Source organism: Sinohyriopsis cumingii, chromosome 6 (genome assembly GCF_028554795.1).
Source record: "Sinohyriopsis cumingii isolate HCF-2022 chromosome 6, ASM2855479v2, whole genome shotgun sequence".
Lineage (NCBI taxonomy): Eukaryota > Metazoa > Mollusca > Bivalvia > Unionida > Unionidae > Sinohyriopsis > Sinohyriopsis cumingii.
In genome coordinates, this window is record NC_142966.1 from 20,646,062 (window position 1) to 20,672,258 (window position 26,197).

General features: G+C 41.5%; 1 protein-coding gene across 2 annotated transcripts in view; it reads left to right on the forward strand.

The window, feature by feature from the left end:
* Window positions 1–6,390, forward strand: part of LOC149796469 (vacuolar protein sorting-associated protein VTA1 homolog) — a 40,366-nt gene extending 33,976 nt beyond the window's left edge. For both annotated transcript variants that reach the window (XM_089961173.1, XM_089961174.1), the window contains exon 7: window positions 246–6,390. In XM_089961173.1, the coding sequence (XP_089817299.1) occupies window positions 246–394 (149 nt within the window). In that variant the 3' untranslated portion in view covers window positions 395–6,390. The remainder of the gene's footprint in view (window positions 1–245) is intronic.
* Window positions 6,391–26,197: the final 19,807 nt, after the last annotated feature.

Below are 26,197 nucleotides of genomic sequence, written 5' to 3' on the forward strand. Positions count from 1 at the left end.
ATAATTCCAGAGAATAATAATTTGAATAAATAATTCTAGCCCAAATTATACACTTAACACAAGAAATGATTCCGCTTCAAGATCTTGCGTGCCTGAATAATTTCTAGATAATCAAGATTATAATACCCTCGTCTTGATCTAGGTCACAATTCTAACAAAACTATAACTTAATGGAAACTTATATTAATGTAGTCACAGTATAATAATAATAATAATAATAATAATAATAATTTTGTCTATTTCAGCTGGAGTGAATCTTACCCCAGCACATTATCAAAAAGCTTTGAAGTTGTGCAAATATGCAAGCAGTGCTCTACAGTATGAAGACTCACAAACAGCTATTCAAAATTTATCCAAAGCTCTCAGTCTTCTTACCACTGGGCAAGAGGAGTAGAGATAATGATACCAATAATATTGACCTTTTGTATCTATCTTGCAACAAATGGAAACAACAAATGTACGATTCCTTCTACAGTCCTGTTGTTTTGTGAAAAGTTATATTTTCTTGTAGTAATTATATAGAAATTCCAATAACATTGTAAACTATGTTTCTAAACAAGTAATTGCTTGCTTATCATGACATGTAATTTTATGGTTACCTGTATGTTGAGGATAAAGAAATCATTTGAACCATAAAACATTTATTTATACCCCCAATGTGATATTGGAAAGGAGCATATTATTATTCTGCTGTCCAACCATCCTAAATCGTTTTAACTAAATAACAAAACAGTTTTAAATTAGAGTCAATAAATTTTACACATGGTATTAGTGATGGATTTAATATGTGAACTGGGACATTCAAGTCTACTTTATTCTTGAATTTCATTATTTCCAATTATAAAGAGCATGAAGACTAGGTTTAAGTTCTAATATATATTAATATAAGCAAGACAGTAAGATTGTGGATCATTAGGAAGTATATTAAACTGAACACAATTTATAGTATTTACTGTATATGTTGGGACATGATAAAATAAACAATTTTCCAGTCCCAGAATTTATGGTGAAACTTTTTCACCTAGGTCATATGTCCCAAGACTTAAGAAACAAATTAAATTTGTATTGCATTTGTGCTCCCCCCATTGCACGTTGAAATAAAACATAAATAAATAACTGGCAATTGGCAGTGATCAGTAAAATCCTTCTTTGAACTTACCGACAGGACATCAAAGACAAACGTTATTTTTATTACAAAGCAAGCCAACTTTTGACACTCTGAAGCTGTTTTTTTTTTAAAGGATATCAATACAAAGGTTAATTTATTGCAAAGCAAGCTTACCTCGGAAGCTGACCATGGATTCTTTTAAGTGCGCCATTCTTTATTTTTTGAATATACAAAGACGGCCGAGATATGGAAGCTAACTTTGGTTCCTTTTCACCGGTATTCATTGGAATTTTGAAAATAAATTTAATAAATGGAACAATTTTTAAAGGGACATAATATAGTGCTTCATGCATGATCTGCGATGATCCAGCGATGACCAGAAGATTTGGAGAAAATAAAGGCATATGATGAATTTGTGAAGGCCAGAAGAGAAGCAGATGATTTCGTGGACATTGTGATCATTAACATGGATGAAATTCTAGTGTACTTTGATCGCATTCCTTGATGGACTGATGATAAGATGGGGGTCAGAAGTGTGAGAATTAACAATACTGGTGTAGATTTGAAAAAATCTTACTTTAGTCATTGCAGTTTCCGCTTCAGGTGATGTGTTGCCTCCAAAAAAAAATCATGGTATAAACTTTAAAAAATATTCATGTACCGAAAAGAATGGATTTTACGTGCATGGGAGAAGGGTTGTGTTGAGATGCTGCTGCAGTGGATTAAAGAGTTTTTATCTCAAGTACAGTTTTATATTTTTAAAATAAAATTTCAGTTGGAGTACATTTTCCAACATGTAATTTTCGAATAATTTAAGAGGTGTCCCACAACTTACGACTTGAAGAAATAAAACATGTCCCAGAACATACATTCCACAAAAAATTACTTTTAAAATTAATGTATGGTGTCCCAACATATACAGTAAATATGGTAGGTGAGAATGACAGAACAGTGTCCTGGTAATTGTTTTTGATAAACAAATTAAAACCATATTTGCTCTGATTTTCTGTTGATACTTTTAATGGCAACTTGCCGAGTTTTACAGGTTCAATTAGTGGTTTTGTTTTATTTACATAAGTCCATGAGAATGTTGTATGATGTAAAACAGCTTTGTATCATTTAGATAATATTTTTGTGTTGAGATAATGGCTGTTTGTTTTTAAGTAATTACTGTTGGGTGCTCTTTGCATAGGGTTTGATTTTTAAAGAAAATGAATCACATTTAAAACAGACCTTATATGTCTTTGGTAAAACAACTCTTAATTCCCTTTATTGTGGCATATACTTGATGGGTGTAATTCAGGTTATTGAGTATACAGCATGGAAGCCTTACTTCAGATGTGTGTACTTCTCAAAAGACTGCTAGCTCCACCTGATTGTTTCACTTTTTGGAGTTCAAAGATAAATTAGAAAGAAAATGAAACAATAACATATTTTAACATTTTATATATTGTATAACTTTCAGAATCTGGTATTGTCTAATCTGGCAAATATCATTGTCTCTTTTTTAATAAGTGCTAAAGATTGTGTACTTTGGACTTGTTCAGGCTCATTTTGTAATTTGTACTTGTTCAGGTTCCATGTGTACTTTGGGCTTGTTCAGGCTCATTGTGTACTTTGGATTTGTTCAGGCTCATTTTGTACTTTGGATTTGTTCAGGTTCCATTTGTACTTTGGACTTGTTTAGGCTTATTGTGTAGTTTGGACTTGTTCAGGCTCATTGTGTACTTTGGACTTGTTCAGGCTTATTGTGTACTTTGGATTTGTTCAGGCTCATTGTGTACTTTGGATTTGTTCAGGCTTATTGTGTACTTTGGACTTGTTCAGGCTTATTGTGTACTTTGGACTTGTTCAGGCTCATTGTGTACTTTGGACTTGTTCAGGCTCTTGGTGTGCTTTGGACTTGTTCAGGCTTATTGTTTACTTTGGACTTGTTCAGGCTCCATATGTACTTTGGACTTGTTCAGGCTCATTGTGTACTTTGGACTTGTTCAGACTCATTGTGTACTTTGGACTTGTTCAGGCTCCATATGTACTTTGGACTTGTTCAGGCTCATTGTGTGCTTTGGACTTGTTCAAGCTCATTGTGTACTTTGGACTTGTTCAGGTTCATTTTTGAGCATGAGAGCAGCCATTTTATCAACTGCCTGATAGTGCTTCGTTTCCATAAATACCACATGTGTAGAAATCTGGGTCACACTGCATAAAAATAGCATGGAGGTGTGCAGGCATTCTCTGTATAGTGCATGTTACTAATGCAAACAACCTTATTTTATACTGGTCACTATCTCAGAAGTAAATAATAACTATACAGCAGCACCATTATTGTCTTAAAGAAAAAATAAACCACTCTGAGTAATGAAGATGCATACAAGACTATTTAGTGCATTAAACACAGTATTTGGGTCTTTTTGAGACTAAGAAAGTGTTGTTTTGAAATTGGAGTCTTTACCTCTGCAAATTAGCATAATGGGCTCACCCACAACTGTCTTCAAAGGACTAAACAGTCGCATCACCCTAGCTTTTGTCAGCCAGTTAAGTAATATGTGAGATGATGGTTGTTTATACCTGACCACCTTGCTTTTTAATTGCCTCTATGACAATTAGATTTATAAACTTCCCAGAGGATAGTTTGATGAGAGCTCTAAGCAGAATTATTTATTGTTTATACGTGCTACATGTTTACAGGCATGTATTGAAGTATGGTTTGTTTGGTTTTTTTCTGTGAAGAATACTTAAAATCTTGGGGGGGGGTTATGACCATGCCAGGGGTAAGAGAGTAGAAATTTTTTTAATATGACATGTTACAGCAGCCACAACAAGTAATATTTCACACTGTCTAGATATATTTTTGTCAAACACATTTAGTGAGAAGCATTTAGTATTTCTCTCCTTATCTATAGTTGTAAATAATATTTCCAGACAAATACAGAAGTCTGTTAATATGAAGGATACAGTCATGTAAGTTCTTTATTATGAAGTTAAGGTTGTTGATGTTACTGCATGAATGTTGTAAATAGCCAGGATAGAAGTAGGCGCTTGTAACCTCCATTTTCTGTTTTTAAAGTACCTCATGAAACTTAGCATTATAAATAGGTAGGACAGAAGTAAGCCCTTGTAACATCCATTTTCTGTTTTAAAGTACAATCAAACCTATGGCCACACATGGGAAAAGTTAAAACTGGTCATTGTGCACAGATGACTTCATTATACATGTTCATCTGTTAAAATTTGTTTTTGAACAAATACCATGCACACAATATCAATATTGTTACTACTACTACTGTTACTATTATTACTGCATTATCAATATTCTTTTTATGCACTATTGAGCCAAATCATAAAATGCATGAATATATTGTTCTCTTCCATATTTGTTTCACACAAGATTACTGTATTCTGCTCATGTTAATCCATTCTATAAATGAAATCATCACTTGAAATAGTTACTAATCATTGTTTTGTTTTCACTACTGACTAACAGCTTGCATGAAGCTATAAATGAAGTGCCCTGAACCTTTTTATTGGCCAGCTTGTATATATTTCACTTGAAAGCAGCTGTTGACATTTTAAAATACTTGAATAAGCTAGTTGCTCAATATGCCAAGATCAAAAGCAATTGACTTGTGTGAGAAACCGGTGATGAATAACAATTCCAAAGAAGGTGTATATGTCTAGTCTCTGTTACTATGAACCATAACTTTGCCTGGCTTGACAAACAAGTTTTATATATTGAATGACCCCTGACCCTAATGAAAAAGGATGTAACTCATATCTCTTCGCAAAGACGAACTTTTCAGAGATAGCTTTAATTTACAAGGAAATAGATAAAGATATCGACATATATCTGTCATGCTGGAAGATTTCTGCTGTGATAGCATGACAACATGTCTCACTGTCCAGTAACAAATTGCTTTGACCCTCTGTTCTAATAATATAAGTGCCACACTTTAAAATTTGACACATAGAAGCCTTTGAGTTACATTGTCATTGCAACTGAAATTATGAATATTGATTCACATTGTAATCTTTTATCTAAACAATGCCTTCCTTTTGATGCAAAAATTCAGTTTGCTTAGACTGAGCAGTTACTGTAGATACACTGCAATGATGCTTTAGGCAGGAGAGAACCATTGTTTTGGCAGGAATCACCTAGCTTTCACACTGCAGAAGACACGTGGCCCATTACATTCAGGGCATTTTGCTGTGGGAAAATTAGAATGGTCAGTGTGAACAGGTGACGGATGAGTAAAGGTGACCATTAGGACAGGTTTGACAGTACCTCATGAAACTTAATATTATTAATAGCCAGGACAATTGTTGTTGTTGTTGTGGGGTTTAACGCCATTTTTCAGCACACGATAGGCTATACATGGCAGCCAGTATTAATGGTGGAGGAAGAACCCGGGAAAACCCCGGAAAGAACCACCAACCCACGAGAAGCTACTGAATAGCCAGGACAAAAGTAGGTCTTTGTAATCATAATTCTTTTAATTTTAAATGACATCATAAAACTTAACATTATAAATTGATAGGACAGAAGTAGGTCAATGTAATCCCACATTTCTTTTATAAAAAGTATCTGATGAGAATTAGAATTTTAAAAGCGCTATGTATGGTTCATTTTTAGCTCTCTTCAGGTTACAGCTGTGTTTGTATTGTATACTAACATTACATATACAAATGGTGTCCTCAGTCAGGGTCAGTTAAATTTACAGAAACTCTGCAGTGGTATGTTTCTTTTTAAAATATACTCAGACTGTTAAATATTGTGTTAAGGAACAAATTTAACTCCTGTATTTGCACATGCAATAAGTGACAGTAGTATGGTTAATGTTTTTAATTGTACTTTTTTTCTTGTAACTTAACTAAGATTGCATATGTTTGCAATGTGCCTAAAGTAGCATGAATAAACCCTCCTTTCATTTGAAATGCAGAGGTAGTTTACTGCTCCAGCTTCTGTTTCATAAACATTTTTTAATTTTATCAGTATATAAAGCATCTTTACAGTTGATTCTTAGTTCAAACCATCTGTTTTTGAAATCTCAAGTCATAATTTAGTTTTTGAAACGTCTTTGTGCTTTTTCTATAAAACCTCAATAATTGACGGATATGTGAGCTTTGTAGAAATGTATGCATTCCTTTGTAAACATTATAACATGTATTTGTCCGTAGGTTATTGTGATCTGATAATTGGTACCTGAAAGTTTGTACAAACATACATACATAAAATTGTGCATCAGGTCCATTAAAAGATGATTAAAATTGAGAAAATGTCTAAATTTGGCTGTATTTATTACAGTAATTTATCCTGTTTCCATCCTTTTCTGGGGAGATGCACTATATCAAGAGGGTATGGAGTTGGTGCATGCATGCAGGGTGATTGTTGCCATAACCCATGGACCTGAGAGTTTGATTCTCAGTAGGGGCAAATTGAAAATTATCTTACATGTATAATAATACTATTTCACGTGTATCATAGAAGAATCAAGGGATAGCACTTCTGTTCTGTCTGATGCATATTTGTAACTTTATATATGTAATGGGGGTTCAGAGGAGACAGAATAGAAGTTGCATAGTTATATGACTTTAGTGTCCTGCAGAAAATTAATGCTTTTCATGGCATGTTGAGAGGGGAAGGATCAACAGTCCTTTCTTCATGACAGCAAAAGGTACATTGTGTTACAAAGCTGTTTCATTAGAGTTTAAGATGTATTTGAACATCAGTTGGGAAGACTTGGTGGAATAAAATCGTGGTTCACAAAAAGGAGGAAAAGATGGCTGGTAGTGGCGGTTCGATCCGTTACTACCAAAATCCAACAGGGATAGTTGGGCAATTAAAATGACTGATAGCTTCTATTCAAGCAGGTAATGTTGGTGCAGAACTAGATAACAAGATGGTCAATATTTTTGATCATCTACTGGACAGCGCTCTGCTTGCGCGAGACCAGTACCAAATTATGTAGGATGATCTGATTGTATTACAGTGGAAATGCTTTACATTTTTAAACCGATTTATTGGCACTGTTAAATGGTGGTAAAATTTCATTGTGTCAGCACACTAAAATAAAAATATTACTCTTGATGATACCACACTGTTATTTCATTTTCACTCGGTAAGATCGAACGTGAGGTACAGTCCTCCCGTGGAATTAGACCAGAATGCGTCGTACGAGATCGCGTTGATTTCGGTAGAGATCTGGAACTGTTTTTTTTTTTTAACGTAACTACTAACGACAATCAGTTCCTGTACTGGGTTAGTGCACAACGTCAGACGATCACGATCTCGATAGTCGGTTACAATATTACCGACATCGCCACGGAGATTTTCAGGTTGATCACTGCCAACGGACACATTGCAAAAACATCAAAAATCAAACCCAATTATTCCACTCTGCGCACCGCAATCACGTTATCCGATGGTTATTGTACAGGATTTGACATCTCCCATCGGAGCCATCTGGGATTTCAGTACTGGAGCTGTGTTATAAGGTAATGGCGTGTACAAGGGAGATTTATCAGAAAACGTTACCAACGTGAACAGTTTACTCATCAACTGCTCTATCGCACAAGGGTCACTCTTCGGTCGGTTCGGCCTCCAACGTCATTTACTCCACGGCGATTAACGTGCATCCGGGATCGTTGATGCAGATTCGATAAAATCATTTCATTTATTACCCCCGTCGTGAACACGTAGACGATCTCGGAAATCACCATGTGGCTCACGGATCAGTCTGGGAACGCCGTGGATAACAATAACGAAAGAATTCCCTTTACGTGCGAGACACGAGAGGGCAGTCGAGTTTTCAAAACAGTAATGGATTAAAGTATGAAACATGAGACGATCACGCACAGCGCAACATAATATCGCTGGTGGATTATTATCCACGTTGTTTACTTCGAAAACTGGAATCGCCTCGAAAGCCACTCCCATTGCCTCAAAGTCGCTGGAGCGACCAAAGCTTCCTTTACCGCTGGAACAGAGGTGGAACATAGCATTGCCTGCAAGATCACTGGACAGTCGTCACTAGTGACACCGTCGGCCATTTTAAATGAGATAAAATATTTTACAAATGATGATAACGATAAGATTTCATTGTTTTAACAAAATGCATTATTGACTATTTAATATAATTCATTACAGTGTTGGGTGCAAAATATATATTTAAAGGAAAATAACGATCAACACATGGAAAAGGCAAACATTTCTAATTCTTACATATTTATCTTTAGAAATTTTGTATCAATAGTAAATATTTTACACTAACATCAGTTTAAAATATTTATGTGCCGTTTTGGTGTGTCTATGCTTTGTCTTTAGGCGTCTTTGTCCATCTTTGCGCGTCCTTAGTAGTGAAGTGGGGCACCCTACGTACAATGGGAATTAGCATTACAGGGACCCCTGGGTCACTCTACGTACAATGGAAATTTAACATGGCGAAAAATCGTGGGTCACTCTACGTACAAGGGGAATTTAACATGGGAATAAATCGTGGGTCACTCTACGTACAAGGGGAATTTAACATGGGAATAAATCGTGGGTCAATCTAGCGTCAAGGGAAATTGAATATAGGATTTTTTTTAAAAAATAAAAAAAATAAAAAATTTTTTTAAAAAAGGGGTAGGCAATTCAAAGGCTATCTCTTTTCGAGAAATATGGCTGGCCCTGAAAAGGGCCTTTGGGTTTTATGTTAATGTATTCATTAACATAAATGGCACCGCATTGGTCTTCTTCTTGTCCTTAGGCTGCGTCTTACTGTTGGTCCGTACATCAGCACTCTTTTCAGGCATCCTTGTCTTTCGACGTAGATCCTACGTATCCACAGGCTGGTGTTTGTCCTGTGGACAACGGTCCACTTCGATCGGACATACATGAGCAAGTCTGTCCGAAACATCATGGAAGACACAAGGGTGGATGACTCAACTGTAGTCCACATCTTGAAGCGACGAGAACAGGTGAATCAATGCATTGAACGGCGCTTATTTATAGGCGGAGGAAGGATTGAAACGGATTGAGTTCATTTACCAATCCGAACACGCGTTACAGAATTCAGTCAGCTCGCATCCAATCCGAAGAGAGCAGTCTGTGACGTCACGTAGTCAATATAGATTCGCTAGTGCTTGTGTGCAGTCAATCTATGCGACAGTGATTCAACATGACGGAAACTCAGAAAACGATCCAGTGGGGTGCACCAGCAGGGGAGACTGTCCAAGGGAACCCGGACTTACTTTCAGAAGAGGTGAATTGGGATTTTGTGGATTTTCTCTCCTCGCAAGAATTTGTTCCGGAACCTTCGTTACTTTCTTCATTACCGCAAGTGGAGAATTTTAGACAGAGACAGAAAGAAGAATTGGAGAAATTTATACAACGACAAAAGGAAGCGGAACAGACTTTTCTCCTACAGCAACAGCAACAAGAAGAAGAGGTAAGAAAAAAACAACAGCAACAACAGCAAGAAGAAGTAGCAGCAAAGAAACAAGAGGGTGAAAATCAAACGGTCACGGTACTGTTGGACATTTTAGCGGAGTTAAGAAGTCTGAAACAAATGTATCAGACTTCTTTATCACGACCGAAGAGAATACGACCTTCCCGAGCCAAACATGTCAACCCTGTGACTAAGCCTACCGTACCACCCTTAGTGATTTCAACCCAATCATTATCATCATCAACATTACGCAGTCCAGAAGTAGGCCTTGGCCGTGGCAAAGGCTTAAGGCAGTTAAAATTGATTGCTTAAACTCACCCCTACACCATGAAGAAAAAAGGCCCTTTTCAGGGCCACCCACATTTCTCGAAAAGAAATACAATTTCAATTTGCCAATAACTCAAAAAAAACTCACCCATGTTACCCTTTTAATACGTGTCTGTGTATGAGTGCGTGAGTGTAGCTTCTTATTTTAAAATCACAACTCAAAGACACTTACCTTATATCATTCATTTATTCTTTTCTCCATTTTTTACAATCCAATTCACAATTTATAACACAACACTTTAATAAAAAGTTCATTAATTTCTTCTTTTCTCCTTGTTTAGTCTCTCTGTTTTTTGAATTTCTTCACCGTCACACTCTTTTCCTCTTCTTCCTCCTCGCTTTCTTCCCTTCTTCTTTTTTTCTCCTGTTTCTTTTTCTTCACCTGTCTTCTTTCTTCCTCAGAAGAATCCCTCTCTTCCTCTGAAGAATCCCTCTCTTCTTCTGAAGAATTCCTCTCTTCTTCTGACTCCTCTTGTTTCTTTTTTGGGCAATCTGGAGACCAATGTCCTTTTTCTTTACAATAATAACAGGTATCTTGACTTTTGTCTCTTTTATCCCCTGTTTTTTTTCTTTTTTGACGGTCTGGACACTCTGAAGACCAATGCCCTTTCTTCTGACAGATATAGCAAGTATCTTGACTTTTATCTCTAAAGGAAGGAGAGTAGTCCGTAGGCTGGTCTGAAGAGAATTTTCTAATGACCCCTCGCAAAGCTCTGACGAAACGTTCCATCTGGTCAGTCTCTTCCATCGTTGTGCTCGGCTCGAGAGTGAAATGAATAGTGAAAGGACAAGACACACACCCTTTTATATACGCTGGTCTGCTATGACTATAAAGTAGTTTATGGTGTTTGAACTTGAGTCATTTGACTTTTTGCTTTCAAGATGAAACGATCCCATTCATTCGAGAAGAAAGAAGAAGAAAGTAAGAGGCAGAAACGTGATCTATCGCCTCGTACCAGGGCTGAGATCTTGGCACAAATTCATGCCAGTGATTTTGAAGAGGACATGAGTGAACCAGAATCCGAACCCTCTAAACCAAGTTCATCACCCTTAGTTAACCCTGAAAATTACTATTCCATTCGAGAGACGGAAAAGCGCTCCTCTAGAAAATTTAGAACCACGGCTTACAAATACACGGTGAAGTTTAAAGATTTCAAGGCTGAAGTGCCGTTAGAGAAAGCAGAAGGGTTCATCACTGAGGTGTGGGATTCTTTGCTCACTGCACTCAAGCGACAATGTCAACCCAAAGAAGACGATCGCTTGAGACTTTCCATACAACACGACGGTTTGAAATCCCCTGTTTGGATCGAGTTTAGCACCCCTGCAGAATTAACTGCTTCCAAAGTCATGGACAAGATTCAACACGTACAACAATCTAATGATCAGTTTGACATCACCGATGGTAAAGCCACACTGGACATGACCCACGTCTCTCCTCCTCAAGGGACTGGACGCAAAAAGATGTTATTGGTGGACGACCTTCGCAACACCAAAACGAGTCTCGTCCGAATTAACAACCCTCATGACCAGATGTGTTTAGCCCGTGCCATCGTGGTGGGACGAACCTATGCCAACAAGAACGACACGGTAGAATGGAAAAGAACCTGGAACACTATTCAACGTTCCGACCGAGCCAAACAACGAAACGAAGCAGAACTCCTGTTACAACAAGCCGGACTGCCCAAAGACACACCTTGTGGCATTCCCGAGATGCAAAAATTGCAAGATGTCCTAGCTCCACGATACACCTTGAAAGTGCACCCTCAAGAAATGCGCGGGCCTCTATTGTTTCGAGGCCAAGATTTTAAGGACGGAAAATACATTCACCTTTATCATCACGATGACCATTTCGATACCATTACCAGTATCACTGGATTCCTGAGATATGTTTATTATTGTGAGAAATGTGACTATGGTTATAATAATCGAGAGCAACACAAACATTGTGGATGGAAATGCTCAGGATGTTTGGCCTCTCCACCCTGTCTGAGCGAAGAACCAGTGCCTTGTTCCACTTGTCTGCGCACGTTTGTCAGCCCTACCTGTTACCAACAACATTTGAAGACACAAGGTTCACAGAAGAAATGCGCTTGTCAACTCCTGAGATTGTGCCCTACGTGTGGACAAGGCATACTTACCAATAATGCCAAGGCACACGTATGTCGAGGAAAGAAAAAATGTCACATTTGTCACCACATCGTGGACTTGGAACACCAATGCTACGTGCAAAAATACCAACCCTCACCAGAGAAAGAGGACGGTCACAAGAAGAAAGGCAATTTCATCTTTTTCGATTTCGAATGCATGCAAGAGACCGGCATTCACATTCCTAATTTTTGCGTGGCTCATCGAGCGTGCGAGAAGTGCATTCAAGAACCTATCTTCAGTCATTGCCCTCACTGCAGCAAGATTCCTGGAGGACGTGAAAAAATCTTTCGGGGACCGAACACGTTAGCCGATTTTGCACAATGGGTCTTAGACCCCATCCACAAGACGTGGAGCCAAGAGGACATCGAACGTTACGGAGATTGTCATCGTCATGCCACGGTGATGGCTCACAATTTCTCCGGATACGATGGACAGTTTCTTTTGAGGTACTATACGGAACAAGGCACCGAGCGTCCTAAAGTGACTTTGAACGGAGCCAAAATCATTTTCATGCAAGTGGGACAAGTACAGTTTAAAGATTCGATGAGCTATTTGGCCATGCCTTTGAGTCGAATGCCTAAAACGTTTGGAATGACAGAAATGGCTAAAGGGTACTTTCCACACTTTTTCAATACGGAAGTCAATCAACACGCCGTTCTACCCCATTTACCTGAGGCTCACTATTACGACCCCGACAACATGCGTACCGAACAACGAGAAGCTTTCTACGCTTGGTACCAGGCTCACGCTTCGGACCCTTTCGACTTTCAGGAAGAAATGCTAAAGTATTGTCGTTCCGACGTGGACATTTTACGGCGTTGCTGTGGAAAATTTCGAGAACTGTTCATGGAACACGGAGGGGTCGATCCTTTGAAAGAAGCTTGCACCATTGCCAAAGCGTGTTCCTTAGTGTATCGACAACGATTCATGCCTGAAAACACCGTGGCTGTCATCAGTCCTCAAACGACCCACTTTGTCAAACGTCAATACTCGGTCAAAGCCCTACGTTGGTTACATTACTTGTGCGACAAGGAAGACAAGTGGATTCAGCATGCCCGCAACGGAGGGGGCGAAAAGACCATCGGAACGTATTCAGTAGATGGCTGGGACTTAGAAAACCCCAAGATCGTGTACGAGTTTAACGGTTGCTTATTTCACGGATGTCCCGTCTGTTACCCTGACCGTGGTACTAAAAATCAGTTTTTGCAACGAACCATGGAAGACTTGTACCAGGACACTTGTCAGCGACGCCTAAAGTTAGAACAGGAAGGATACCAAGTGGTGGAAATGTGGGAACACGAGTACGATCACCGTATGAAAACCGATCCCGAGTTTAAACGCCTCGTGGAAAGTTACCAGTTCATGGACCCGCTGAACCCGAGGGATAGTTTCTACGGAGGAAGGACCAATGCCACCTGTTTGCTGTACCAAGCCGACGAAGAGAAAGGAGAAGAAATCAAATACTTGGACGTGTGTTCGCTGTATCCCTACGTGTGCAAATATTGTCGCTTTCCTGTAGGGCACCCGCAATTGCTGACGGAACACATCGACCTGAAAAACATTCGACAATACGAAGGCTTGATCAAGTGCAAAGTTTTGCCTCCCACGAACCTCTACCATCCCGTCTTACCTCACCATTGTCAAGGCAAACTGATGTTTCCCTTGTGCCGTACTTGTGCCGAAACGTGCAACCAAGACCAACCTTGTCAGCACACCCAGGAAGAACGGGCCTTGACGGGAACCTGGGTCAGCGTAGAATTGTTCAAAGCTCTGGACATGGGATACCAACTGTTAGAAGTGTACGAAATTTGCCACTTTCCCAAGACACAACAATACCACAAGGGTGACCCTACTCAGAAAGGCATTTTCGCAGACTACGTGGATGCCTTTTTGAAACTGAAGCAAGAAGCCAGCGGCTATCCTTCCTGGTGTCACACTCCCGAAGACCAAATACAATTCAAAGAGAAATACCGGGAACAAGAAGGCATCACTTTAGACCACATCGAGAAAAACGAAGGCAGGCGATCGTTTGCCAAAGTGATGTTAAATTGCTTGTGGGGTAAAATGGCACAACGACCGTGTTTACCCAAGACGGAATATTTGACAGAACCTTCCCGCTACTTCCAGATGATTCACGACAAAACCAAATACATGAAACACGTGGACGTCGTTCGAGAGAATTTGATCTTGGTCAATTACGAAGAAGATCTGGACTTTGTACAAGACGACCCTTTTGGAAATGTCATCATTGCGGCTTACGTGACAGCCCATGCTCGCTTAAAATTGTACGAAGCTTTAGAACTGTTAGAAGAACGCGTCCTGTACTTTGACACGGACAGTTGCATTTACATCCATCACCCGATTCAACATCACCCTAGCATCGAAGGAGACCGTTTAGGAGCCTGGACAGACGAGCATCCCGACGACAAGATTCTAAGTTTTGTCAGTGGCGGTCCCAAAAATTACGGCTACCAATACCGTGACAAACAAGGAGAAGTGCACACGACGTGCAAAGTGAAAGGACTGACTCTGAATTATCGTACCAGTCGAGTGGTCAACTTTGGGGTATTGAAAGAAGCCTTGCAATCGGGAGAGGATGGAAACTTTAAAGTGACCACCTTTCAACCGAACAAGATTGTACGTTTACCCACTCACCACATCGTCAGTCGACCCTTGGAAAAAGTCTATCAAATCGTGTACCAGAAGCGAGTTCGACTTCCCAATCATTTCACCTTACCGTATGGACACGTTGGTATAAAACATTGGTTGTAAGATAGTTACCCCACCAGAAAGATGACTTCGCCACAGCAAGAATCGAGTGAGAAACCCGATGAGAACTCCAAGTTCAAACCCTACCATTTTCCAGTCTTCTTACCTGACTATTGTGATTGTGCCCGTCGATTGGACACGTTTCAGAAATGGCCTACGGATAGGGAAGGATTACCTTCTTCGCATGTTTTAGCTAGAACAGGATTTGTCTACTTGGGACCTGAGTCAGGATTGGGATACGAGGTACAGTGTTTTGCTTGCGGACTGAAGTTACGAATGGATCTATGTATCTATAAAGATTCAGCTATTCTGGAACATACTCGATGGTCTCCGCACTGCCCTTACCTTTCTATGGCCTTTCCACCCATCACACTACGGTACAATGTTGACGGTACCTTAGAGACGGTACCTTCCGAAACAAGACATAAAAAACGTAAAAAAGGAAAGATGTACAAGCTGGAGACTGCATTGCGACTAGTATAAAAAGGGGGCTATGGTCAAGATCGATAGTTCATTGTGACTACCAAGACCGAGCGAACAAGATGAATACTTTGAAAAAGACATCGTTTCAGTTTGGGGATTGTAAAAAAGTTGTATCTTCCTCTAGTGTGACTAATATTGGATGGATAAGACCCATGCATTGCGACGGAAAATGTCCGGAAGGAAACTGCGATTGTCCATGTGGTTACCATTGTAATTGCGTAACGGAGTTTGCAGACGAGTGCGATTGTGAGCCTTGCGATGGGACCGATGCTGTACCTTGTGACCTGAGCGATGCCGTAAAGCATCATGGGAACTTTAGTGCCCCTACCCCTGTCATGGAAAGTGATGCTGTGCGTGTCAAACCTGTGGGATGCGAAAGCGATGCTGCTCGTCCTCTTGGACATTTTACTGGGTTTCGTTTTAAAAGGGAATGTTCACCTTCACGTCTACCCCCCTACGGATGTCATCCAGCCCTGAGCAAACTCCTACCCATGTCACTCAACCCTCATCGAAACGAACCTGTGAAAGACGAATATTCGTTTCCTGTGCGTTTGTCGGAATACTGCGACTTTGAAAATCGTCTTCAATCGTTCAAAGGAAAATGGCCAAAGTATCTGGGAGGACCGACCCCCGAAGAATTAGCCAGAGCCGGATTTTTCTACTTGGGCGAAGGAGATAAAGTCAAGTGCTTCAGTTGCGGTGTGTCACTTCACCACTGGGAACCGCAAGATTCGGCCTTCGTTGAACATGCTCGATGGTCACCGAATTGTCATTACTTACCTTTAGTGGGACCGAGACATTGAAGTAACTTCTTACCATAATCATCTGTTCATGGATACTTTACAAGAGAACATTTGTGCTTTGCCTGTGGAGTTGAGAGAACGCATTTACCGAGAGCTGGTCAAAATACAAGTGAAACGTAAAGAACAATTGCATCCGATACGTCACCGGTGTTTGAACCACTGGTACCTGAAGGCTATACAAGGACTGATTCAATTGAAAGTGTTCCATTGGACAGACATTGATCAACGACCTCCTGGTTATAAAAAGGAATGGTTTGGTATTGACGATTCTATCTACTACATTGTAAACGTATTGCATCGAATTCCAGAGGAAGAGTTAACGAATTACCAACATCTTTCACACAATGTCAACTTGGTGAAAGAGGAAACTTCTGAACGAATTGTAATGTGTAGATTAGTGACTCAACGATTTAAATTCGACACTGAAGTGAAACCATGTTTGTGCAAAGAGTACATTTCTTGTGTCAGACCAAAGAGGATTTAGTATGACCTATTCATGGATACTTTACAAGAGAACATTCGTGCTTTGCCTGTGGAGTTGAGAGAACGCATTTACCGAGAGCTGGTGAAAATACAAGTGAAACGTAAAGAACAATTGCATCCGATACGTCACCAGATCTTTAACCACTGGTACTTGAATGGTATAAGAGAACTGATTCGTCAGAAATTCTTTCAATGGTCAGACATTGTTCAACACTTTGAGGTCGCTAATGATCGACATGTTCATAATTATGGTTACTTCGAGATTCACCTGCAGCAATACATTGAGGAAGACAAGTTAAAGGATTACCAACATATTTTACGTGGAATCTACTTAGAGGAAGAGGAAACACCTAAACGAACTCTGACGTTTCGGTTACAGTATGCAAGATTTAGATTCCCTACTGGAGAACGAAGATCTCTGGCTAGAAAGTACGTCTATTGCATCCGAAAAAAAGAGAATATAAAAACAGGCTGCCATGCCACGGTTTATGTCACATGTCATCCAACAGATTCCGTGGAAGGAACTCAATGACCATATTCAAACCGTGGATCATTACCATCAATTATTACAAGAACTGTATCCATTCAATTTTGGACGACAAGTGGTGTGTGTCTTAGTGACTTGTTTTCTGGGATTTCGTTTACCAGCCGATTCTTTGTGGACTCTTTACGATCAGTACTTACCACCTCCATGGCCTTAAATGGTCACGAAAAACTCCTTTTGCTCAAAGCCTTGCGTTTTCATCTGGATACTTCTCGACCTCAACAGGAAAAAAAGATTCGTCAACTTTTAGCGACCCAAGACGTGTATGACGATGTGTGTGTAGCTTGTGACTTACACCCTCATTGGACAGATGTTCGTGATTGGAAAAAGGGGGGTTTTGAGGCTTGGACCCAAGAAGTGGCCCAGTATGCACAAGAGTTGTTCAAGGAAAAAAGTTACTTTTCAACCTGTGTTAGTGACGGTGCCAGAAGAACCCGTCACCGAGAACAACCACTCGCTTCAGGACAGGACTGTCATGGACATGCCTGAAAGGTCATTCCGGGAGGACACTTGTGTGACAATACCTCATGTAGAGACTGTAAGAACATTACACACTGTCCCTAGGACATCTTGGTTAACCAAAACATGTTGTACAGACACTTGTTTATATTCCACTTTGATCGCTTTGCTGTGTTTTATATTCCTGTACATCACTATTTGGGTTGTATGTATTTTTGTCTTTCGTGTTCATATTTGAAACATTCAATAAACGTGTTCTGAAAAAGTATATAAACTCTTGTCTTGTTTGTTTTTTCGTGTCACAAGTGACATTTCTCATACCATGGCTACCTCTGCTGTCTCTGCTCCCTCTTCCTCTACTGTCAAAGTCATCGACGAACACTTAGATCGTGCCAGTTGGGAGGCTTTGTATCTTCGCCATCCCTTTAACATGCTCATTGCTGGACCTAGCGGTTCAGGCAAAACCGAATTCGTCAAACGTTTGATCGAACATAAACATCATTTGATCGATCGGCCCCCTCAACGGATCGTGTGGTGTTACAAAGAGTGGCAATCGGCGTACAGCCTCTTGCGAGAAAGTCAAGGCGATTCCATCGTGTTTGTGGAAGGCATTCCTAAAGAAGACGATGGCATCGTCTCTGACTCCCGTCTAACCCATTTGGTCATTTTCGACGACATGTTAGGAGAAGACGAAGAAGAAATTAAATTGTGGTTTACGCGCAAAGGGCATCACCGTAATGCCAGTGTCGTTTACATCACCCAAAATTTGTTTCAACAAAGTAAAGCCCATCGCACCATCAGTCTCAATGCGCATTACGTGGTCTTGTTTAAAAGCCCTCGAGATAAATCGCAAGTGCAAGTCTTAGCCAAACAGTTAGGAACGCCTTGGCTGACTCAGGCGTACGACGATGCCACTCAAACGCCACACGCCTATTTACTCGTCGATTTGAAACCTACGACCCCCGAGGATTTGCGATTTCGTACCCACTTGTTTCACCACTGGTGCCAAGACGGAGGGCCTGTCCTGTACACGTCTCCGTCCTCGACTTCATTTCACTCCCCATGAAAAAAATCTATAAAAACCTCAGACCCTTTTTCGTCTGTCTCACACAGTGTGAACATGACGTCCCTTCAGTCGCATCTTCCCGTCAAATTGATTCGTGCCTTGTATGGCATCAGCCGAGAAAAAGATCCACAAACACGAGCCCGTGTCTTAGAAGCTAGTCTCAAAGAAGTCTTACGATGGTTCACGGTGACGGCACGTCAATTACTCCAAGGAATCATTCAGATTCCTCATCAAACCCAACGCTTTTTCGATCGAAACAAAGTCGCTTTGGTCCAACTGGCCGATCCCCGCATCGACACTCAAACCAAAAAACAAATCATTTTGAAACCTGGAGGGAGCGGTACTCTAGGAGGGGTCATCATTCGCTCACTCTTAAGATGGGATCCTAATGCCCCCAAAGTTATCCCCAAGACAAAAGTCCAACGAAGCCCCAAGAAGAAAAAGAAAAAGACCAGGTCCCCAAGAAGAATAACTTCTCCAGTGGCAGGACCCTCCTCTTACCAGACACCACCACCATCACCCCGGAAAAAGAAAAGAAGCCCCCAGAAAAAGAAACAGAGAAAAAGTCCTCAAAAAAAGAAAAGTCCACAGAAGAAGAAAACTAGTCGCAAGAGAGGCACTTCAGCCAGGACGCAACCTTACACTCGCAAGCCACGACCTGCCACAACGTCTCCGGCAGCCTCACGTTTGTCCACTTCTCCGTTGATGTCACCAGGAACTGAAGAGTACTTGGAGACGTTGATTACACCAAGAACTTCTCCGTTGATGACCCCCAAAAGAACTTCCCCAGTGGCAGGACCTTCCCATTTAGCGGCAGTGGCTGCTGCTCACAAAGTACCTTCTCCCAAAATCAAAGTTCAAGAAAGATCGGGCATGTTACAAAGTTTACTGGATTTGTCCAAGCAAGAACTGGCTCGATTTAGTCCGTTACGTACCCCTGCACGACGTGTCATGCCTGTCCTCAAACTGATAAAACGTAAAGACAATCAGTGGCGACGCGTTCCAGTATAAAAAAGGCCTGTGACCGAGTAGGGTATCAGTGTTTTTAGGTGCTCCTAAAGACTCAAAGATGTCACCCTCCAGAAAACCCCAAGGAAAGAAAAGGAAAGGACTACCACCACGTTTAGCCAAACATGGGGACCTGTTATCTGTCCTGTCCAAAGCTTCTCCACCCCTACGAAAAAAACTCATTCAAACGGCCTCCAAAGAGGTCATCGATACCGTGTGCGAATGTTGTTTGAACGTTTTGAAAGGCACGATCCCTTTGTCCAAACACCAGAAACAATGCTTAGGCAAACATCGTCACGTTCTTCGGAAAATGGTTCAAAAGAAAATTCCCATTCGTCAAAAAAAGAAGATGTTGGTCCAACGTGGAGGCATTTTACCTCTCTTGTTAGGCCCCATACTGAAAGGAGTCTTGGGAACCATGTTGGGAGGACTGGTGGGAGCAAGATAAAAAGGCCTTCGGAAGTCCCAAGATCTCAGAATTCACCCCTGACAACCCCATGGAAGGACGAAAACTAGCTTTAGTGCCTTACAAACGATGGATGGAATACCATCGGTGGCAAGAACAACGCACCCCGCATTTACCTCCCAATCCCAATTTGAGCGAGATGTCCCAGTTACAACACGAATTGCAATCCTTGATGGATCGCCAAGATTTGTCCGAAACAGAAAAATCGCAAAAGTATGGTCAACTCTTGCAACGACTGCAACTCTTTCACCAGAAAGCTTTAGACGAAACAGCTCTACCCACTTTGAAAGATTTTAAGACCTTGATGAAAAGTCCAGCACCATCACCAGTACCAGTACCAGTACCACCAGTACCCGTGACCAAGACAGAAAAAGGAAAAGAAGAAGAAGAAGAAGGATTTCAAACTCCACCAGAAAAAGTACGCAAGTTAACAACACCACCTACCTCCAGAATTGGATGGATTAAAAAGATGATGGCCACCCCTTCTTCCTCACAAGAGAAAAAGAAAGTGAAGACAGAAGTGAAAACAGAAGTGAAACAAGAACCGATATCCCCCGCTCAGACATCCTCCTCCTCTTCGACACCTATTGCTGGCCGCACACGCAAAGCCTTGCAATCCAAGAAAATACCCCAAGAGAAAAAGAGTAGCCTCTTCCAAGAGTGGGTGCCTTATTAAGACACCAATCAACACAAAAAAAATGGAAAAAGTCTTAGCTAGCATTTACTACGATCCCTCCCATCCTGCAGGTTACGCAGGAGTTCAAAAATTGTATCGTGCTGCCAAAACGCGACTGAAAAGTCTCCGTTTACCTCAAGTGCAACGATGGTTACAAGAACAAGCTACCTACACTTTACACAAACCCATTCGACGCAAGTTTGCCAGAAGTCGCACCCGAGTGGAAGGCATCGATCATCAATGGCAAGCCGATTTAGCCGATGTCTCTCATTTGGCCAGCTACAATCGTGGTTACAAATATTTGTTTTGTGTCATCGACGTCTTTTCCAAATTTGCCTGGGTCGTGCCTTTGACTTCCAAATCGAGCAGCGAGTTAGTGCGAGCCCTGCAACGGGTGTTGAAACAAAGTGGCCGTCGCCCTCTTCGATGGCAAACGGACAAAGGCACCGAATTTCTGAACCAAGCTTTCCAAAAAGAATTAAAGAAACGTGACATTCATTTTTTTACCACCGAGAATCCCGAAACCAAAGCCAGCATCGTGGAACGTTTTCAACGCACTTTGAAAGAACGCATGTGGAAATATTTTACGCATCACCACACTCTGAAGTACATCGACATCTTACCGCACCTGGTGCAAGCGTACAACCAATCTTACCATCGAAGCATCGGACGTGCCCCGCAAGACGTGACTCCCGACAACGAAGTGCTGGTGTTCGAGCGCCTGTTCGGTACGTCCCCGACGAGGGCTGTCCCCAAGAAAAGTGGAGAGTTGACCGTAGGAGATTGGGTGCGCATTGGCAAAACCAAACGCACTTTCGACAAAGGTTACTTACCTAACTGGACGACCGAACTGTTTCGCGTCACTGGACGAGTACATGGCCGTCATCCTGCCGTCTATAAATTGGAAGACATGAACGGAGAAGTACTCAAAGGAACGTTTTATTTGCCCGAGTTACAACGTGTCACCAAAAAAGAAGACGACGTGTACGACATCGAAAGCATTCTCGAACGCAGAACCCGTAAAGTGGGCAAACGACGTGTCAAAGAAGTCAAAGTACGTTGGAAAGGATATCCACCCAGTTTCGATTCTTGGATCGACGCTTCGCAAGTCATCGACTATAAAAAGAAGAAGTGACCATCATGCCCTTTCACACAGCAGACGCAGCTACGTCGACCAGTCCTTCTTCCCCTAGTTCTTCTGTGCAAGATTTACAAAAACAACCCTTGTGGGTGTGGTGTGGAGAACGTGTGCCTAAAACGCAAATCGTCTTTTTCTGTCAAATCTTCGTGGTGTATTGTGTCATCGGGGCAGCCATCGCCAATTTGAGTTTGCAACAAGGAGACAAACAATTGTGGACCATTTTATTGAGCAGTTGCATCGGTTACCTGCTTCCCAATCCCTCCCTGAAATTCTCCTCTAACGGGAACGTTGTGTCCAGTGCCAGTGCCAGTCACCACTCCAACAACCACAACCAGAACCCCATTTTGGGCGGAGACACACCTCTGACATCCACTAATATTCCCTCGGACAGCCACAGAACTCTGGAATTATGAGTCACCAAAACCAATTTTACTTAACCTTACCCAGTGACAGTTCCATGGAGGTGTTTCCCAACAACACGTTGTGCTGTTACACGGCCAAATTACCTCAAGCCATCCCCTTAGATCACGAAGCCCATTGGGAAGTGGCTTTAGTAGAAATGATTCACCCGACCCAAGTCCTCAATGTCGTTGTCAATCAAAATACATTTGATGTGGAAGTTTATGACGAACAAATACAACAGTGGATGGATACCCATAGCAAATATAAGCATAAAAGCCCTAGCACAAAAAATCTAAAGTACACCACCTATCACTTGTTCATTCCCCAAGGGTATTATTTTAGTGGTCAACATTTGGTCAACACCATAGCCACCAGGTTTAATGGCGTGTTTGGGGAAGCTTTTAAGAATGTCAAGAACAAAACTGTCACCCTGGAATACCACAAAACAGCTCGTCGCTTCCTGATAAAATTTCCTGAGGATAAAATCATGGGTTTCTATTTTTGTGATGAATTGTTTGACATGTTGGGCGGTGACATGGAGATGAGGAAGAGAGTAGAACAACAAAAAAAACCCCCCGAATTATCAATCATTTACGACAACGAGTCTTTTGGCCAGTATTTTCGTACCCCGGTAGAACTGAACCAAGGACAGAATTTGATGTTCGTGTATTCCGATGTGGTGGAATACAACGTGGTGGGACACACCTCCGTACCGTTACTGCGTGTCATTCCTTTCAAAGTGGATTCTGCCGCAAACGCTGACGAGGAAGGTGGAAACACTTACCACGTCCACCGCGAATTTGTCCATCCTCACTATTTGCCGGTCAGCAAGTCGTATTTGGACACGGTCAACATTACTATAAAAGGAGATCTGGGACAAAATATTCCATTCACCAAAGGAAAAGTCACGGTGAAACTCCATTTTCGAAAACGGTTCTCTCACGACTCGTAAGCAAGTCATGTATCCAGTGTACCGAGGGGTGGCTCGACAGCGAGGACACGGTTTAGGAGATATGTTAAAATCGGCCTTTCGTTCGGTGGCCCCGGTGTTGAAACCGATGGTGACACGCGGATTGCACGCCTTGAAAGATGCGGCACTGACGCAAGGCAAAGAATTTCTCCAAAATGTCATCATCGACAAACAAAACCCTAAAGAAGCCTTCATGAGGGCAGGCAAAAATGTCTTGCTGCAAACGGGCAAAGACATTTTGGGCCGACGAGACACACCTATAAATGCCCTGCACGCTACCGAGTCAGGCATTCAGCAAGGACAAGGCAGAAAGAGACGAAGAAGAAAACACCCTTTCACCAGACTTCAAGCGAGAAAGGCCAAGAAAAGAAGAACCGTTCGAGACTTAGACGTTTTCGATTATTGAGACACAGAACAAAAAAAATGATGCACCGAGAGTCTTGCGCTTGTTCCAAGACGGAACTGGATCTGTTTGCCATGCCCCCCACCATGATGACCATGCAAGAATCTCAGTGGGTGGAATTTCACCCCGTCTCCTCATTGACCGATTCCGCTCCCATCGAGTTTGAAATCAAAGGACAGCCCGAAGATTACATCGATCTGAATAGCAGTTACTTGTACCTGAAAGTCAAAATTCTAGATAAGACTGGAGGTCCTATAGACACTGAAGCAGTAGCTCCCGTCAACAATTTCATGCATTCCTTGTTCAGTGGAGTGGACTTGTACTTGAATAACAAACTGGTCAGTAGCAGCATGGATACTTACCCTTATCGTGCCTACCTGGAAAATCTCTTGACGTACGGAATAGATGCCAAGAACACTCATCTCAATTCCTGTGTAGTATGGGAAGCTGACGAAACAGGCGAGTTTGAAACATTCGATACTGATCCAGCAGCCAAAAAAAACAATGCGGGATTTATAGAACGAAGAGACAGAATCAAAGATGGACAGAGTTTAGAACTGATGGACCGTTTGCATTTGGACATGTGGTTGCAAGAGAAATATTTGCTAAACGGAGTGAATGTTCGCCTGAGACTGAATCGGAGCAGTTCCGCTTTCCATTTATTGGGTAATGTTGACGAGTACAAAACCAAAATCCTAGAAGCCAGACTCTACGTACGCCGTGTGGAAGTGTTACCTAAAGTGGGAAACGACATCAGTCAGACGTTGAGCAGAACGACCGCCAAGTATCCCATACGACGCGTGGAAGTGAAAACCTTCACCATTCCCAAGGGACAGCGATCCATGATCGAAGATCATCTGTTTCAAGGACAGTTACCCAAACGTTTGATCGTTGGTATGGTCGAGAATACAGCCTTCAACGGAGCTGCCGAAAAAAATCCTTTCAACTTTGAACACTTTGACGTGTCTAAGATCGAAGTCAGTCGCGATGGCAAGACCTTGTGTACCCGACCTTTCGAACCTGACTTTAAAAACAAGAATTACTTGAGATCGTACTTGTCCCTGTACGAAGCCACGGGACAGTTAGGAACCAACACCAGTCACGGCATTACGTACGAAGATTATGCAGGAGGCTACGCTTTGTGGGCTTTTGATTTCACTCCAGACCAAGGCAGCGACGAGGGACATTTCCACCCTATAAAATCCGGCCAGATTCGTGTGGAACTTCAGTTTGCAAATCCTCTGCCAGAGACAGTGAACGTCCTCCTGTATGCAGAATTCGATAATACCATAGAAATCAACAGTTTGAGAGAAGTCATTCTGGATTATTAGAAGCCATGGAAGACTGTTATCCCTCTTTACAAAGTGAAGAAACTTTGGACATGGAATGTAAGGAGACCGTGGAAGGAGAATCCCAAGACGAAGAAATTGTCATGATGAAGTCGAGATGGCCAGAACAAGAAGCCCATTTAGTCTCCTGTTTTGCCAAACACTTGGTCGACAAAATGACGGAATTGATCAAGAAAAATTGCTATGGATGTCAAAACGATCATCCCAGTCAAATTCAACACGATAAATGCCTGATGTTAAGTCAAGAAGAAAAATTGGACGAGTATCTGGACGAAGCTTGGAGTCTCATCTCGAACGAAGACGTGTTGCACCAGTGGTATAAAGACTTGCGTGAACATTCTTGTCCAGCATTAACCACTCAAGAGATCCATCGTATCGAAGCTCTCCTGAATCAGAGTGAGGAAACAGAACGAATAACCGTTTATTCGTCAGACATTTTCAAGCAAAAAGTCAGGATCGAATTGACGACTTATTATTACCTGTGAAGAAGAAAACAAACACAAAACAATGGATACCTGGGAACTTTATTACCTTTTGAACCACAGTTCGTATACGTCTTCTTGGAATCCCGTCGTCTGTGCTAAAGATGAACTCCCTCATCGCAAACCTAAAGACCATCAAGCTTACGTGATCAACACGGACGACAGTCATCTCCCAGGAACCCACTGGGTAGCCGTCTACTTTCCTCAAGAAGGCTGTGTGGAATATTTCGATTCGTACGGATTGCCCCCTTTGGAAGACGATATCATCGACTTTATGAGAAGAAATGCTCAAACCACCCGATTCAATAACGTGAAATTACAAGGCACAGATTCCTTGGTGTGTGGACAATATTGTGTGTATTTTCTGCATCATCGCAGCCTGGGCTATTCCTTAGAACATTTAGTGACTCATTTCGATCCTCGTTCTTCTGCTAGAAACGATGTGAAAGTAGATCGATGGTTTTGTGACCATTATGCTTATCTTTTGTCTCAAGCTAGGAAACGTAGTGTCCATCAATGGCCTAATGATTTCCAACAGTGGAAATCACAATTTCATTCACAACGTTGTCAGCCTTGTTTAAAGTAGATTGTATTTGAAGAAAGAAAATGTTTGTGATTAGAAAAAAATTGTTTGATGTTATCATGTTGGATTATTGTTAAAAATGTTGTTGTTTAGTGTTAAGT